The sequence below is a fragment of the Danio rerio genome, chromosome 14, assembly GCF_052040795.2.
Source record: "Danio rerio strain M-AB ecotype USA chromosome 14, GRCz13ab, whole genome shotgun sequence".
Classification (NCBI taxonomy): Eukaryota; Metazoa; Chordata; class Actinopteri; order Cypriniformes; family Danionidae; genus Danio; species Danio rerio.
Window position 1 is genome coordinate 31853751 of NC_141034.1, and position 19250 is coordinate 31873000.

The window sequence follows — 19250 nt, forward strand, 5'->3', positions numbered from 1 at the left end:
TTAATGAGACCAGAAATTCCAACTTGGTATGGTTCATGGATTAATATTAGCCATGCAGTATGCTTGAAGTCATTCATTTATTCTTTCATTCATTTTCTTTTTGGCTCAGTCCCTTTATTAATTAGGGGTTGCCACAGAGGAATGAACTGCCAACTTACTCAGCATATGTCTTACGCAATGGATACCTTCACTGGGAAACATCCATTCACACTCATTCACAATACAATACGGACAATTTTAGCTTACTCAAATCACTTACACAGCATGTCTTTGAACTGAGGGGAAACCAGAGCACTTGAAGGTAACCAGTGCAAACATGGGGAGAACATGCAAGCTCTAGACAGAAACACTAACTGGGCCAGCCAGGACTTGAACTAGTGACCTTTTTGCTGTGAGGCGGGAAAAAAATTTTGACAAGAAAATGCAAAAAAAAAAAAAAAAAAAAAAAAAAACACAATATGTAAATAAACAATTTTAATGAATTCGACGTTTGAGAGCAATCTACCAAGAACCTGTGACTATGTTTTTGTTTGTTATGTAATTTGATCCATTTTGTAAAACTTTTATTGCTAATTCCAATTCAATATATCCAATATTTTGCATTTACACTACCTGACAAAAGTGTTGTGGTCAAACCCAGTTCTAAGAGCAACAAATAATAACTTGACTTCTAGTTAATCATTTGGAAAAGTGGCAGAAGGTAGATTTTTCAGATGAATTATCTGTTTAGCTGCATCCAAATTATCAAAAATACTGCAGAAGACCTACTGGAACCTGCATGGGCCCAAGATTCTTACAGAATTCAGTCAAGTTGGATAAAGAAAAATGGTTTGGGGTTACATTCAGTATGGGGGTGTGCGAGAGATCTGCAGAGTGGATGGCAACATCAACAGCCTTAGGTATCAAGACATCTGTGCTGCCCATTACATTAAAAACCACAGGAGAGAGCAAATTCTTTAGCCAGATAGCACTGCTTCTTATACTTCATCCTCCACATCAAAGATCCTGAAAGCAAAGCAGGTCAAGATGCTCCAGGATTGGCCAGTCAAGTCACCTGACATGCTTATTATTGAGCATGTCTGGGATAAAATGAAGGAGGAGGCATTGAAGATGAATCCAAAGTATCTCGATGAACTCTGGCAGTCCAGTAAGAACATTTTCTTTGCTATTCCAGATGTTTTTAATAATAAGTTATTTAAGTCATTGCAGTGGATGTATAGATGCAGTCCTACAGCCTCATGGAAGTCATACACAATATTAATTATTTTCCACTGCACTATGACTGTATATTCTAAACTGTACATTATTTCTGTTAAGTGACAAGAATTTTGTCTAAGCAAAGTCAGACAATAAGGTTCTGATTAAATAATTAAAAATCAAGGCATGATAATATTTTATTTTGGTAAAATAAGCATAATCTAGAGGCATTTGCTTTTCATATAAGCTACTTTTGGTACTAAAAGATCATAAAGAAGTCAAGTTATTATTTGTTGGTCCTAAAACTTGGATATCCGACAAGACATTTGTCAGGTATATTCTGTATACTGAATTTCATACAAAAGAAAAAAACAAATTGCAAAAAAAGTGCTCACTATTTATCCAGTGTACCATTAATAAATGTGTTTAAATCTAAAGTGCAATCAAGCAAGCTTTTTTCCTAAAACAATACAGAGTTTATATAATAAAATCTCCTCTAAATATATTCCTCCATTTTCAGACTGAAATGAATCAAACTTTATCACTTTGTCTTAGTCTATTGTGTACCAAATAAGGAATGCATGTTTATGCAAAATGTAAATGCTATACTACAAAATAGTCTTACAATCCTTTTGTATTTTGTACTTGTACCATATTAGCAGCCATTTAACTCACCTACCATCTCTCTCTCTCTTGATCTCTCTCTCTTACACAAAGTCCTGTCAAACATACTTTTTTCTTCCAAACAGACCTTGAGATCAGTTAACACCCACATAATTTAGGCATGAAACGACTGATTGTTTTTGATAATTCCTACAATTTTCTCCAAATGCAGAGTGTTTCATTTTTAGAATGAAATGAATCAAAACATGTAAGGCTTGGGCTTTGCAGTCTATTGAGAACAGCTTCTAAAAAGAAGTCAATTTCACCTGTAGGTCTGTGCAGTGAAAGTGTGACATGACAATATGACAACAGGCATATGTTTTTCATTTTAAAAGAGCTTGTTAAATGTCAGCTCACCAGCGTGACTCACCTAAAGATCTCTTTTTTGTATCATTTTAAGCTGGTCCGAATGAATCAGATATTCCTTTTTTTTCTTGTCTTTTAACTAAGTATATTATGATCTATAATTACTTTTACTTTTCGGCTTAGTCCCTTTATTAATCTGGGGTCGCCACAGCGGAATAAACTGCCAACTTATTCATCATATGTTTTATGCAGTGGATGACCTTTCAGCTGCAACCTATCACTGGGAAACATCCATACACACTAATTCATACGCCTACTACACACACTATGGACAATTTAGCTTACCCAAGTGTTTGGACTGGGGGAAACCGGAGCACCCGGAGGAAACCTTGTAACAATATTTCACCTATATATTTACATTTTATTTTTACAATGTTATCTGAAGAATAGACACTTTATTTGGACTAATATGCTTTCCATATATATAAATTTGATTATGTAAATTAAATTTGATACAGACAACAAAATTATAAATCACAACTTTAATATGTATATGCAAGTTTTGTATTGCATGTATTTTACAATGCTATCTGAAAAATAGACACTTTTTTGCACTTAATATGCTTTCAATTTTTATAAACACAAAACTTAGATGCATTACTATTATTCTTAAAATGTATTTATAATTTAAAATAATTTTCCCCTCAAACTGCCATCGAACATGGCTTTTCTCTTCAATAGATGTTGAATCTTGAATTGAAGTTTCACTATTCTTTATACTTAAACAGTCAGAATCTTAATACTAGGTAGTTAATGAGCTTCTAATTAATAGAGGAAATTGATAATAAATGAAAGTGTTACCAGTGTTTTATAAATATAAAAATGTTATACAATGTGATATGATGTAAAGGTAAGAATAACTATCTCCATTTTTTATAAACATAGATTACACTGAATGATTATATAATATTTCAACCAATTTACCCAATTACACAATATTTATTTTCATTATCGACATTTTATTTTTACGATGCTGTCTGAAAAATAGACACTTTTTGCACAATATACTTTCACTAACTATCATTAACTAAGACTTTTAGACTCTGATATGATAAGACTCTACGACTCTACTGCATATTAATAGTTAGCTGGATTTAGGTATTGGAGGGATGTAGAATAAAATCATGTTTTATACTTAAACAGTCAAAATCTTTTTTATAGGACGTTAATTAGACAGTAGTTAATGGTGGGAATTGTTACTTAAACTAAAGTGTTACCATTTTTATTAATAAAAATATAATAAAATGTATTATGATAAGTAAAGTCAGAGTAACTATCCTGTTTCATTTTTTTTTTTTTTATAAATGTATAGTTTACATTAAATGATTATGTAACATTTCACCCAATTTACTCAATAACCAACTCTTTTTTTTCATTATTGACATTTTTTTTTTGCATTTAATATGCTTTCTACTGTAGCTACACACAATTAATTTTTTGTAACTTAATTTGATGCAGACACCAAAATTATGCATCACATTTTTAACATTTAAATTCTTACAACTAAAATTCTTATTTTAAAAATATATTTATAGTTTAAAAGGATTTTTCCCCTCAAATTGCCATCGAACATGTCTTTTCTCTCCAAGAGACCTTGAGATCAGTCAGTAATTAATGATGTTCATGCCAAGAACCAGTATTAACCGAAGTGAACAATTTCAGGACTGACAGAGATTATGAAACAAAAATGATTATGGTCATTGTAATAGAACAATAATATCCTGCATACTAAAGTATTAATGTGCTAGATTAAAATAGGCCCATCCATTAGAGCACTGATTTTTCATTTAATCTTTATGGGAAGGAAATAAGATTCATAATCCTTTGATTTGCTAGGAAATGGGAAGCAGAGGAATATCTTTTAATAACCAGAGTCTCCTTGACAGGCAAATCATGCAGTGCGAAGAGCTGAGAACAGAGCGAAGCAGAGAGCAACCATTGTTACTGCATGGCAAATATTTGCAGACTGCTTTGACAGTAAAGACACAGAGACGCACATACAAAAACAGCATATTTATTTTGGGGAAATTGTGAGGAACTGGTTTTGAGTGTTCTACAAAGAACTAGGATAAAGTGAGCCTACTACAGTGGCATACAGTTTATTTCTCATTTATTGATTCTAGATGACAAAACAATTATAACAGATACTTGGCCTTTGAACTTCAAGCGATAGTTCGCCAATTCTGTCATCGTTTACTCAACCTTTGCTTGTTCCAAGTCTGAAGTTCTTCCATTTCATTGGCATACTGTGAAAGTAGACAGTAATTTGAAAAACGTAGTTGGTATTCAATTTGTTGTTGGTTTGCATTGACTTCCATAGAATGTTTTCCCTTCCTATGGAAGCCAAGAAAATTTAATTTGGGGTTCCACCATTTTTAAACTATATTATTTTGTAAAAAAGAAAGAAAAAAAAAGAAACATTTGTAATATCTTATGGGTAAATAAAACTGAATCAATTGACATTTATGTGAATACATTTTCTGCATTTAACATATTTAACAACATGTAATATTAATAATTTAGCTAACACAGAGAACACACATTATGTAAGATACACTATAACAAAGTTAAACCAGTACAAAAAACAAAAAAAACAAAAAACACAATACTTATTTCCTTGCACTTTTTCTTGTTTACTCAACTTTTAAAAACATCAGCTGCACTGACCTAAAATGATTTGTCAGTAATACAAAACACATTTAGTTGGATTAACATAAGATTATTAGTTTTCTGGAGAGGTGAACTACTCTGTAACTTTAAGTTGTGCCAACTGAACTTTTTTTTTTGTCTGCAAAACTGGAATGCCTGAAGTTAGGTGGACTAAAAAAACGTAATCTTTGTTTTCTTTTGTTTTGTTTTTTCTTATGATCATAATAATGGTAAGCAAGACAAGGATCAAAATATGGCAGGACAAAGTGGAAAAATGCTTTCATGTTTTTTCAGTTCAATTTTTCAACTATGTTTGTTTGCTCTGATAATGTATTATTTCTTAATATACACAAGAGTTTTTTGTTTTTGTTCACCCAATTTCAGACATTTTCGGTCAACTGATGCAACTGATGTTTTCAAAAGTTTAGTGGTTAGTGCATTGTCCAGTGTTCACGGTGATCCGAGTTGGATTCCTTAAGGTTCTATGTCGATCCTTCCTCTCTCCCCACACTTTTCTGTCTATACTCTACTGTCTTATCAATTAAAGGTGAAAAAAAAAATGTTGAGCACAAAAAGTTGAGCAAAAAAATGTTAAGAAAAAAAAGAAAGTAAATAAAAAATATGTTTTTTGTTCACTCAACTACAGGCATTCCAGTTCTGCAGACAAAAAAATATTCAGTTGGCAAAACTTAAAAGTTTTGTTACAGAGTAGTTCATCTCTCCAGAAAACTTAGAACTAAACTAAATGTTGTTTTGTATTACTGACAAATAATTTTAGGCCAGTGCAGCAGTTGTTTTAAAAATTTGAGAGAGCAAGAAAAAGCTAAAGGAAATAAGGATTGTTTTTTTTTTTTTTTGTTTTGTTTTTTTTGGACTGACTTAATTTTGTTTTACAGTGTATATTATTAATAATATAAGGTATATGTTAATATATTTTACTAAATATATTTTTAAAAACAAATAGTATTTTATTTTATTTTATTTTATTTTATTTTATTTTATTTTATTTTATTTTATTTTATTTTATTTTATTTTATTTTATTGTCTCTTCCAGCTCAACTGGACCCAAATGCATTGAAAGTTAAAATTAACTTTTTGGGGGATTTTAAGATTTTAGGGGAAAAAATTGAAGATATATTAAAGTAAATGTGAAAAAAATCATAAGCATGTACAGTTAATGTCACATTTGAATATGGCAATTTTTACCATGGGGCAGGAAAAAAATATTAGTGGCCATGATAAAATTATGACTAGCATAATTTTACATTTTAGAAAATGTGTAGCCTATATTAAAATGTGTACACCTCACAAAAAAAGGCACCTAATAAATGTGTGAGTGCATGCGGCATGTTTAAAAGTCCAGATTTGTGCATGTGTGCATGTGCCAGGCTAGTTTTTGATTATCTGTAGTGATTTTCACATATTGCTTAGCAGTCAGTCACTGTGAAGAATCCCAAGATAGTTCCTAGCGCGCCCTGGCATTTTCTAAATATCTGAAAGGCGAGGCAGATGTGAAATTGAGAATTGAATGTTTATTTAACGTCTCAGCACTCTATGTACTGGCAGAAAATTCACAGACACTGAAAGATATCTCATTAAATCAGTGTATGCCAAGATGGTCTTTGTGGGTGGTTGTGTGTTTGTGTGTGTGTTTGTTAATGCATTTTTCAGGTGTTTGTGTGAGTCGTAATGAACACCTATGTGTGTACGAACACACTGTGCATTAATGAAATGTCGACTCTAAGCATTAAAAATAATAATAATAATAATAATAATAATAATAATAATAATAATAATAATAGCTATTCACTGCATACCTACATGCTAATAAATTAATTTGGAGGTCCTTTTTGCATCTATAAAGTATTAATTAATGACCTTGATACATCTGAATGCAATTTTTCCAAGAAAAGCATGGTTAACCTCAGAGTATTTGTGAAGTAAGCTTAAATTAATGAATGTTATTTGGGTGCTTTTCAGTCTGGGTTTTTCAGTTTATCATTGTACATTACAGTTTTAAAACTGTAGTATTGAAACACCAGTTTGACTGCACAGCATACCTTTGAGTGCTAGTTTCCACTGGTTGGAATGTTCAAATTCAATCTCCAGCATTCCACTCTCGCTCTTTTATTCAGATTTACAAATTCTGCAGCTAATGCATATTTATTTTTGCCTTTGCACATGAAATATACTTGGTGGGGGAAATCATGTGTAACTTTAAACCTTGTAAAATACAACCTTTTTTTGCCCAAAGCTATGACATTTTACTTTACAAATCATTATGAGATTTTGTGAGGTGAGTTAAATGTAAATATATATATATATATATATATATATATATATATATATATATATATATATATATATATATATATATATATATATATATATATATATATATATATATACACACACAACACACACACACACACACACACACACACACACACACACACACACACACACACACACACACACACACACACACACACACACACACACATATATAATGCAACTAAATCTAATTGTTAAAGATGTACATGAAAGTTGCCACCAATAGCCTAGTGGTTATTGTGTCGACATACAGCACTGCGGTGCTTGTGACAACCCGAGTTCAATTGCCGGCTCAAGGTCCTTTGCCAATCTTTCTCTCAGCTCCAATCACTTTTATCCGATAAATCTCCACTGTTCAGCTTCTTAAATGTAAAAATATGTTGATGTAAAATATGATGAAGATGCATCACCTATTTGCCATATAATAAAGTGAAAAAGTATGTTTGTTTCAATGATATGATGCATAAAATGTTATGACAGGCATCACGGAAATATGTCCTGTGAAATAACTTTTTCCTGTGACAGCACTCTGCTACTGTAAACATGCAGTTTCTTAAAGCACAGACACTGTATGGGTTTGACAAGCTAGTTTTAGAGTTATGGCATGTATTGGATTTAGACATATGACTGAAACACATATACATGAATCTATAAATGAAAGGCTTTCCATGCTTGGACTTTTTTTATTTATTTTATTTTTATTTTATTTTATTATTATTTTATTTATTTATTTATTTATTTATTTATTTATTTATTTATTTATTTATTCATGTCAAATTGAACTTTACGAAGTGATTAAAGTTAATTTTTAAGGTGTGTTTACACTTATTCTGTTTTAAGTTTGTTTGTTTTGTTTGGTCTGGACCAAAAAAAGCACATTTACACTTCCATAATTTTAAGGCTGAATACCATGCAAATACCAGAAGCAACCATTTTAATAATACCACAATTTCAGAGTTTACAAAGATGTGATATTGTTTTGAAATATGCATAGAAACCTGCAATTTAAATCCTGTAAAACTTAAAACATTGTTTTTTTTTTTTTTTAAGTGTCTATAGAATGTTTCAGACTGGTTAACAAACCTAATGGGTCTTTTAAGTTTATTGAGAGGATTTCAGTTTAATTTAGTATAAATGTATATGTTTTATGTTCTATGAAAACTCATTCAAGTAATTTTATGCTTAAATTAAGTCTAATAAACATCTAAATACAGACTAAACTAGACTAGTCATCAAATAGACAGATTAGACAGACTGTTTATTTGATAGTCTATTTTTGGATTATTGTTAGATTAAAAGTATTTAATTATGTTTAGACTTCTTTTAAACATACCCTCAAAAATAAATAAATAAATAAAATGCTTCTTTACTATTGTGGCAGGATCATAAAGGCTATAGAAAAGCATAAGGCAATGGATACAATAAAATTTTTAAGTCACTGAATATCCCAGAGTACAGTTGAATCAATAATTAAGAAATGAAAGCATAGCACAGAAATAAATCTATACTGACCTTTGTCAAAAATGACAGTGCATGAAGGAGACTATAGTGAAGGACGCCACCAGGAGACAACTGCGAAGAATTTCAATCTCAGAGACTGTTCATACACACCACTGCTGTCTGCCTTCTGCACCAGTTACATCTTTATGGGAGAGAAGCAATGAGAATCTACTGTGGAAAAATAATGTCAGCTGACATCTCGTCTACAGCTTCGCCAGAAGGTATGTGGGAGACCAACTGGAGGAAGATTCTCCAGAAACCTGCATGAGACCAAAATTGAGCTTTTTGGCCATCATAATAAATGGCAAACACTCCACATCATAAAAAAACAACATCCCCCATAGTGAATCATGGTGGTGGATGCTTTTCTGCGGCAAGCCCTGGAAGGCTTGTTAGGGTAAAGGGTAAATAAATGAATGCAGTAAAATACATGGAAATCCTGGAGGAAAACCTGATTTGTGCTCCTGCAAGACAATGACCCCAAGCAAAGAGAACAAAGCTACACAAGAAAGACTCAAAAACAAGTACTTAAATGTCCTGGAGAGAGAGAGTCCAGACCTCAATCCAAATGAGAATTTATAGGTGGATCTAACCTGACTGAGCTTAAGCAGAATTGCAAAGAAAATAAGATAAATACTGCCAATGTGCAGATGATGGAGACTTATCTGCACTATAGAGCCTTTTATCCAAAGGCAATGCATTTGAGCACATTTTATCAGTTTGTTACTTGGGAATCGAGTCATTGATCTTGGTCATTTTATACCAGCCAAGCTTAAGAAAGCTTGCACAGAATATACCAGTAAAAGTACAGGAGGATGTCATAAATAAAGACCTATAGGGACATTATAGGGACAAACATTTTGGTTTTTCTCCTTCAAAGTGGTATATAAATGTGTGGTAAAACATTATTTCTTAAGGTTTCCTTACACATACCATGTTCTGACTAGAGTAATAACACCACAAAGGCTCATTGGGAATATGTGCCCAGGTATGATGTCGCTGGTGTCATGATTCCAGCCATTCCATTAATTAATCAAGCTCAGTTTGGAAGTTTTTAATACCAAGAGACAGACTTTATTATGTAATAAATCCAAGATGTTCACAAGCAGACCTTTAGAACAACCTGACATGTTTCTAATCTGCCTTTATACAGTAGAGTCTTATGAGTGCGTCTAAGTGTTTTATTACACTTCTCATGTCATTCTTAGCCCTGTCTACTCTGCAGTGTAAGCAAATGTCTTCATACCAGAGTTGTCCCTCCATAGATGTAACTTCTTCTAAGTGTTTACATGCATTGTCATGATGGTACATTAATTTGATAATATGACACTCATTCTCCTGAAAGCCTCTCACAGATATAGCAGGTTCATGTGTGTTCTACTTAAACATTCTATAAACTATATAAATTATATAAACATTCTACATCTAGCTCCATATAGTGTTGACCTTACATATTCCTCTGCAGGGCGCTTATCATATGGGGTGTTCACACTGGATTGCATGAATAGATTGCGATATTCATGCATAATTAGCAACCCAAGCTCATTCTGAAAATGTAGCCCCGTGGACGTTCTGAAGCCGGTGATTTACGTGGTCGGAGGCGACGGCGACGACCTGGTTCAAGTCCGGGGAAGAGAAGGTTCCAGATATCAGGTAAGACAAACACAGAATCCAAAAAATAAAGCGAACGAGTTCATAACAGGGTGAGGATGTGCTGAAATCCGAAAATGCAGTCAAAATCAGGCAAGGGCTTTTCTTTTTCTGGATGGCTTTTGTAAATCATTGCTTGGGTTTAGGGCAGTGAGCAGGTCGGCGGGTCAATCAGTAAAACCAGTTGGGTTTAGGGGAGGAGGAGGAGGAACGTGGGTCGGCCGATTGGCCGGCCGCCCAGTCAATCATTCAGTCATTCAGTCAGTCGGACAGACGGTCGCTTTTCTGCAGCCTCCGATGGCTTCATGCAAGAACAGCGTGGGTGTGAACGGCACTCACGAGAAACATTCGAGATGCAAAAAATCGTGAACAGCGGCCTCTCAAAAACTGCACAAATAACAAAAACTGCACAAATAAGTACCTCCTGGGACATATTTCTTCAGAAACGTCTGTGGGCCTACGTTTCCAGAATGAGCCAGGCTTGATAATTAGACATGTGAACATTTTAAGTTTACTTGCTTAATTTGCGCATCATATTGACATTATTTGTGCCTGAAATTTGCTTCACTAGAAATTCAAATTCATGGCCGGCATCTGTTTGCATTTCAGTTTCATTGCAAATGGCTAACGTATATTTTATCAAGAGATTAGTTAAACTGTATGTGCTTTATGAAGGCTGAAAAATGGCATAGATTTGTTTGGTATTGTTGCTGGGTTATTAGATCCTTCAGAGGTTAATAAACTCTTCCAGAAGCTGTGCCTGTTTGCACTAATCTGCTGACCACTTAGCTCGATAAAGACAGCTTTTTTTGGCATGTGCAGATTGTTTGGTAGCTCGCCCCATACACTGTCAGACTGAGGACGTGAAGCTGACTAGTGCGGTAAAGGACAATTGCAAAAAACAGGTAAAATAAAACGTAAAAATAGCAGTGTAAAACTATTTATACTTAATATAATAAAGCGCACAGCTGTGATGGCTTTTCTCTTCTAGCTTGCTTTCGAAAACACTATCAGTTGGGTTAAAGGAATGGAGTTTGTGGGTCAGTCAACAGCAAGCTGATTCATGCACAACAAGTTGACTGGCTTTTTTCACAGATGTGCTTGAGGAGGACATTGGGATTGGCAGGAATGTACACATATTTCACAGTTCTTAAAAATGTAATCCTGGGTGGACACATATCTCCAGTAAGCTTGGGTTGTTATAACAATAGCATGATTACGACTAACTAACCATTAACCAATCATCAAGCCTACCCATATGGAAACTCTATTTATTCAAAAAACATTACTCTGTGTTAAATCTATTAGTTATAATTTTTTTTGTAAATTGCAACTCTCAATGTTATCCCCTTACTTTGTTGTGAATTCAATGTATGAAAAAGTGCATAATCATATTTTGTTTATAAAGGTGCCTTATCATTGACTAGGTTTACATGGACACCAATAATTAGATTTTAATGCGATTAAGACAATACTCTGTTTAAGAGTCTACCATGTAAACAGCAATTTTTGATTAATTTAGTCAGATTAAGGTCATGATCAAACTAAAGAAAAAATTGAATTAAGGTATGTGGAGTATGCCGATTGTAGTGCAGTGCAGACACGTAAACACCTTATTTAAATTATTTCCTTCATGTAGAGCTTTTTGCTGCATTTTGTGACAAGATACGGCTGTTAGACACCTGCATCATGAAATGCGGAGGTTTTTTGTCTTTCATTTTACCATGCGGTATGAATATCCATTGAAACAACAGTCTTCCAACAGTTCATAGTTGCATCCAATACCTCGTGTTTCACTGGGGGCATGCCCGAATAAAAGTGAAAGTGCCAAACCATAGTTAAAGTTGAGAAAATTAATTATGAAACACCCGAAATTACATGAAACATTCCGGAGGAAATGCAGTTAGTGTGGTTACGCATTGACATTAATCTAATTATGTGCTATTACATGTAAAATGGCATCATAAAAAGAACATTCAAAAAGCATCACATGTTAACACCTTAATATTATTATTGTCTTAATTAGATAAAGGCAAATAATTTGATTACTGATATTCATGTAAACGTATAGTCATTGTTGCAACAGAAAAGCATATGTTCATATTAATTTTGAAGCAACTATAACTCTGTAAAATGTTTCATTAATTGAGCATAGCAATTATATTCAGCTCTATAAAACTGGATAAAGCAGCCTTCCTTTAAATATTATTCAGTAAGTGGCCTTATTATAGTTTAGCATTGTTAAAATACTAGAATTCACAAATGATAGGTCCCATGAACTGCAAGAGCACCAGCAAATCTATGAACGGGCTTGCTTGTCACCCTCTGGAGAGTTATGCAATGACCTCATGGGTACTAATAACATAGCTCACTTTACACAACATTTCTTGCAGATATAATGAGTTTTGCACAATATGGGCAGGATCAGCTCTATCTCTCTCTGCCTCAAGAGTAATGTTGACCACATTCACCCTGCAAGACAGTTCTTTTGTTCTAATAGCCATTAGTTGACCAAGGTTCCTTGACAAGATCTACTGTACGTGGGCAGTATTAAGCATACAAGATGACAAGGAAGAATTAAAAAAATATGTATACTTTTTTAATAAAACCAAGCACCAAGTAAAAATATTTAGCGAGGATGTGTCTTTTAATTGCATGTTGGACTTTTATTTATGTCAGCTGCACAGAGAGAAGAGAATTAAATTAGCATAGACACAGTCTCAACGCCATTTCTGTCACCTTCTCGTACCTACTCTATCCTCTGCTAACTTCTTCGCTATTCACACTCACTGCCGAGGACTTCATGACCCACTTTTAAAAAACTCATTCCCCAACACCCCTGACATTCCCAACCATATGATCGTTTCACCCTTCTCTGTTACTAACCTCATTTGAGATTCGGATGGGAACGTACTCTAGCTTCTCATCAAATAATGTGCAACCACCCTTTCCTGGTTAATATCTAACCTGGATAATATGTCCTACCAAGTCATCTGGAAAGGCTCACACCCTTCAATGAAGTACTGCAGGAATCAGTGCTTGAACTCCTTCTCGTCTCTGTCGGCTACAGATAGCTCAAAACCATCAGTAAATCACAGAGTTCTTTTAACACCTCTATGCTGATGACTCTCAAAGGTACATCTCATTCCTCTTTTATTCCCCTCACAATCTCAGGGTATATCGTTATATAAGCCTCTGCTTTATTGAAGCGTACGGCTAGTCATCACCTCAAAATCATTCTTGACAATCTTCACTGAGCTTCATATGTTCTTAGGTAAGATCGCCCTTACTCTATTTTTCATTCGAAAGTCAGAAAGTAAATGACTCCTGCAGGTGTTGGTGTTTCAAGTTGTCCACAGCTTGTTGTAAACTCAAATGACAAATTCTATGAATTGTTAAAACTCCCTGAATTGGATGCTTTGTGTGATTTACACATTAAAAACAAGACTATTCAAGGCCATCCTTTCAGTATTATTTTGCAATCTTGTAAAAAAAAAGGACAGTTTCATCTTCTGTTTCATGCTGACTTTAAGTATTTTGAGATAGTAGTAAGCTCTGCTTTAACTATGCAATTTGTGGAATATCATCGAGTGGGGGCAGCATGGTGGCCCAAGGGGTATTGCTTTTGCCTCACTGCAAGAAGGTCACTGGTTCGAGCCTCCGCTGAGTCAGGCATTACTGTGTGGAGTTTGCATGTTCTTTCCGTGTTCACGTGGGTTTCCTCCTGGTGCTCCGGTTTTCCCCACAAGTCCAAAGATATGCGGTATAGGTGAATTGGGTAAGCTAAATTGTCCGTAGTGTATGTGTGTGAATGGAAGTGTATGGGTGTTTCCCAGTGATCGGTTGCAGCTGAATAGGCATTCGCTGCATAAAACATATGCTGGATAAGTTGGCGGTTCATTCCGCAGTGGTAACCCTAGATTAACAAAGGGACTAAGCCAAGAAGAAAATAACGAATGAATCGCCTGAGCGAGTGGATCTGAAAATCTCTTGGTGCTGAATTTTATGCTGAGCATAATGGTCTAATGGGTTAAGTATTTCTGTCTGTACAAATTACACTTTTCAATCTGTAGTAAATCTTTTTTAAAATGTTAAAAGACTTTTAACTATAGAACCCAACTGTTGCACCCCCCCCCCCCCAAGAAAAAAAAATAATTAAAAATAAATAAATAAATAAATAACATGTGCAATTAGATTGTGGCAACATAATTGACACATTTGTGTCTACACATTTTTACATCAACAAGCCAAAAAAAAAAAAAAAAAAAACTTTTGACTATTTTTCCAGTGTGACCTGATGGTACTGTGAGAAACATCAGCTCAAATAGAAAAATTGCAAGGTAAAGAGTAAAACTACATCAAAGAATATAAGAATTGTGACAGTACATTAAAGTATTATGATGAAATAAGAAATATTAAGCATAATGAGTGTATTTTGTAAAAAAAAACAAAAAAAAAAACATCCAAATACTACAATAAGCTTGACAAATTCACGTTACAAATGCCCTTTAATAACTATTATTGTACATTAATAGTAAAGTGGATAAGCACATGGTGAATTTTGTTCTTGTTTATAGCCTTCATTGTTGTGCAGCATAAAAAAGCAGTTTATATTTTGATAGAGCTTGAAACATATATTCAAATTTATCCCCTCTCACTTCAAGCACAAATTATTTAAATCTTACAAATAATGTGGAATATTTTTCCCCTTTTGTCTAATAAAATGTCGAAAAATGGAGAGTATTAGCTGTTGTGTTTACAAAGCAGAAATTGAACATGGCCCCTTTAAGAAAATGCATTGCGCATGTGTTATGAGGAAATTGACGGTCACATGGAAACGTGTTTTTGTAACAGTGCTCTCCTTGTAAATATAAAACTCTCACATGATATAAGTCATTACTGTTACATAGCAAATATGCACATTTGTAACAGTTAGATTTGTCGTTTTATTAACGTAGGCCTACGAACATGTGATGGATGAAAACGAACTATGCAGCGGAACACTCTGGATCAGGTAAGTCTGTTAATGACCTCATTTAAAGAATGTTTCAATATGTTGTCGAGTAAGAAAGACATTTACCACTGCTTAGTTTTAGCTCATTGTGTGGTGTTTAGGTTATTTTAGGTGATATAAAGCTTTACATTTGACAGTTATTATTTATTTTGTCATTTGAAAATGTATCTGTTCTAAAGTTTAATTAATTATCTACAGTATATAACTATTATTTTAGGTGACACGGTGGCTCAGTGGTTAGCACTGTTGCCTCATAGCAAGTTGTCCCTGGTTCAAGTCCTTGCTGGGTTAGTTCTGTGTGGAGTTTGCATGTTTTCCCTGTGTTCGCGTGGGTTTCCTCTGTATGCTCCGATTTCCTCAGTTCAAAGACATGCAGTGTAGGTGAATAAACTAAATTGGCCAGTGTATGAGTGTGTGTGGGCGTTTCGCAGTACTGGGTTGCAGCTGGAAGGGCAGTCGCTGTGTAAAACATATGCTGAGTAAGTTGTCGGTTCATTCCGCTGTGGCGATCCTTCATGAATAAAGGGACTAAGCCATAGGAAAGTTAATGAACTATTTTTCAAGCAATCCATAATGTCAATAGGCATTACATTTCTTTCTCTCTCTCTCTCACTCTCTCTCTCTCTCCTCTCTCTCTCAGAAAAAAAAAATATGTATAGAACCTACATAAGTGCTAAGCTTAATATTGTTTTAATTTAATTTTACATTATTTTTTGCAAGCATTTAATGATAGTACTGTTAGTTCTGGAGACATAAACAATATTATGTATTCAGCAAATAATATTTAATATTTTTTTCACTTTTGCATGAACAACAATTTTAGTTGTATGCTTTACCTTAGAATGCCTTTTTTCCCCTCAAGGTAATACAAAAGATCAAGTGCAACAATATCATGTTCACAAAGAATAGCTCAATAGTGTTTGAAAGAGCTCTAGGTCCTAGGCATGATGTAAGGTGCCTTCTGTATATTTACTGTACATCCACATAACGGGTTGCATAACAGTCCACAAAGCAGAACATCTCTCTTATCGAGATGCTGCAGTCAGATGTGTATTAAAATTGAACTGACAGACAGGGGAGTGCAAAACCAGTGACATTTGGAACCTTTGATTTTGTGACAACGTAGTTTGCAGGCTTTTGACTGCTCCTTAGGGAAGAACCTCTGCCAATGCATTGCATTCAGCTCCACAAGCATTTCTCTGTGAGCTTGATTTGTTTATGTTGTAACTATATATCCTGCTAGGGCTGTCTTTTTATTTTAAATGTTGGATGCATTTATGCTCTATATATAATTCATTGTTGAATTAGCTGAATAGCTGAATTATTTTTGAATATGCTATTGTTATGCATATTCTTATTACAAATGTTGTCTACAGCGTTTCAATACTATTGTTGAAACAATGAGTATTACTCATTATTGATTTATAGATATTACTTTGATTGAAATAAAAACTACTACAACTAATTTTACTAAAGTTTTGTTTTTATGTAATTATAAAATTTAAATTCATGTGTTTGAATTAATGATCAAATAACTCTAAAATCTTCACTTGTTTACATCCAACATTTTGTTAAACAACTTTTGAACAAATTATTCAGTCACAAGTACATTTATATTGCTTGTCACCACCTATTGGTGTAACAATGTAATTTCATTTGGAGCGTCGAGTTGCTTTCAAATGACGATTTTGATTGGTACTGTAGAAATACGTCTTTATACTATTATGACCTCTAGAAATTAAGCCGTAACAGAAATAGATTTGGCTATTGTGAGTAAGAAAATATGAATGAAATGAATCAATTGTATAAAGAATATGTCGAACCAGAGAGATGTGGCGAAAGTGAAAGTTTTCATTGGTTGTTTTGGAAATCACTTCAGGGACCAGCAAGGCCAACATAATAAACAAAATAGACATTTTGTTAAATAACTAAATATCTTAAACAAACAAACAAACAAACAAAATAAAATACAATTCAATTACTTAACTCCCTACCAAAAAACAAACCAATAAAAAATCTATATAAACAGATTCAAAATAAAATTGCATCAAGTCTTCACTTCCCTTAAAGTGACAAAAAAGTACACATAATACAGTTGAAGTCAGAATTTTTAGCCCCCTTTGATTTTTGTTCTTCTTTTTTAAATATTTTCCAAATGATGTTTAACAGATCAAGAAAATTTTCACAGTATGTCTTATAATATTTTTTTTTCTGAAGAAAGTCTTATTTGTTTTATTTCAGCTAGAATAAAAGAAGTTTGTCATTTTTAAAACACCAATTTAAGGACAAAATTATTAGCCTCTTTAGGCTATAATTTTTCTTGATAGTTTACAGAACAAACTATCGTTATACAATTACATGCCTAATTACCATAGCCTACATAGTTAACCTAATTGCCCTAGTTAAGCCTTTAAATGTCAATTTGTATAGAAGTGTCTTGAAAAATATGTAGTAAAATATTATTTACTATCATCATGGCAAAGATAAAGTAAATATTGAAAATTTGTTATTAAAAGTATTACGATTAGAAATGTGTTGAAGAAATCTTCTCTCCTTTAAACAGAAATTGGGGGGGGGGGGGGGGGGGGGGGGGAAACAAGCGGTCTAATAATTCAGGGGAGCTAAACATTCTGACTTCAACTGTATATCCAAAACGCATAATGCATAATCACAAAGATCTTTAAAGGGCAATGAAACCCCCTTGTCTCAGCAGGGTGTTTTTACACCTCTAGTCAGGAAAATAGGTGTCCAACTTCATTTATGTGGGAAGAGGAGGGAAGGCTTTGCATGAAAAGGGGAGTTTCATTACATGCACACGCTGATTTTCAACACAAATGCAGACGCAGGGGCGATAGACAGTGACTATGTTTACATGGACATCAGTAATCAAATTATTTGCCTTAATCTGAATAAGACAATAATAAGATTAAAATGTTTACATGAGTTGCTCTTTGAGTGTTCCCTTCATGATCCAGTTTTATATGTTATAGCACATGGATTGATTAACGTTATTGCCACTCTATCCACATTTCCTCCAGACTTTCATTTGGGTGTTTAATTCTTATTTTGGGATTTGGAATTTGATACAGCACACTGAATGCATGGGAGAAAAAACCTGTGGATTTTTTGGTAGATACAAAGGCTTGGTAGGTGCAGAGAATAGCGTCAAACGGCAATGTGTATAGACTATCCTGTCACAAAATGTGGCGAAAATCATACATGACAAAAATCCTACACGATTTTTACACATTTACATTTGGACAGCAGCATTTACAGTGATTCTTTCAGTCCATAATGTTTTCCTGATATTACTGTAACTTGTATAGGAACTTATATAGGTACTGCTTTCAAAAACTGAAAGAGTACTGCTGACAATTCTAACTAACTTTGCCATCTGAATAAACATAAACAAAGAGCATTGTGGCACACTTACCGAATCTGTGGACAATCAACACGAACTGAAACCTTGTCTTTTTTAAAAAGAAAATAAGTGAGAAATCCAGACTTAACCATTTCCAGATGCGAAAAGCTCTCGGGTAAAAAAGGGTCCTTACAAACATTTTTGTTGCGTGTTAGCAGACCACTGTAATCCACACATAAGGGTCCACACACAAGCTGTGCTCTCATCGTGGGCAAAGGGAAACAGAACAAATCCTTCGTTGTGGCACATTTATAAACACAACACTGTCGACCCATGTCCCGTAACATTTCTTCTTCTACATGTTTTAATTACAGTTGGCAACACAACATGGCATCTCTCTGCTGTCTTTATCTTATTAATGAAGTTGCATCTCATTCACAATAGAGCACAATGATTGGTTCGAACCAAGTATTTTTCAGCAATTAATGATAAAAACTCAAAGACATCACGTTGTAC

At 33.8% G+C, this 19250-nt stretch overlaps 1 protein-coding gene across 7 annotated transcripts in view; it reads left to right on the forward strand.

Moving 5' to 3' along the window:
- LOC147833971 (uncharacterized) overlaps positions 1-19250 on the forward strand; it is a 386870-nt gene that overhangs the window by 174817 nt on the left and 192803 nt on the right. For 3 of the 7 annotated variants that reach the window (XR_015507565.1, XR_015507559.1, XM_087281628.1), the window contains exons 1-2: positions 15175-15223; positions 15318-15373. Coding sequence is in view for 1 of the 7 variants with exons in the window: in XM_087281628.1 (XP_087137754.1) it covers positions 15350-15373 (24 nt within the window). In the remaining 6 variants the exon portion in view is untranslated. Of the gene's footprint in view, positions 1-109; positions 1598-4112; positions 4256-15174; positions 15224-15317; positions 15374-19250 lie in introns of those variants that run through there. The other 4 variants (XR_015507555.1, XR_015507562.1, XR_015507561.1 and 1 more) reach the window with 3 other exon arrangements.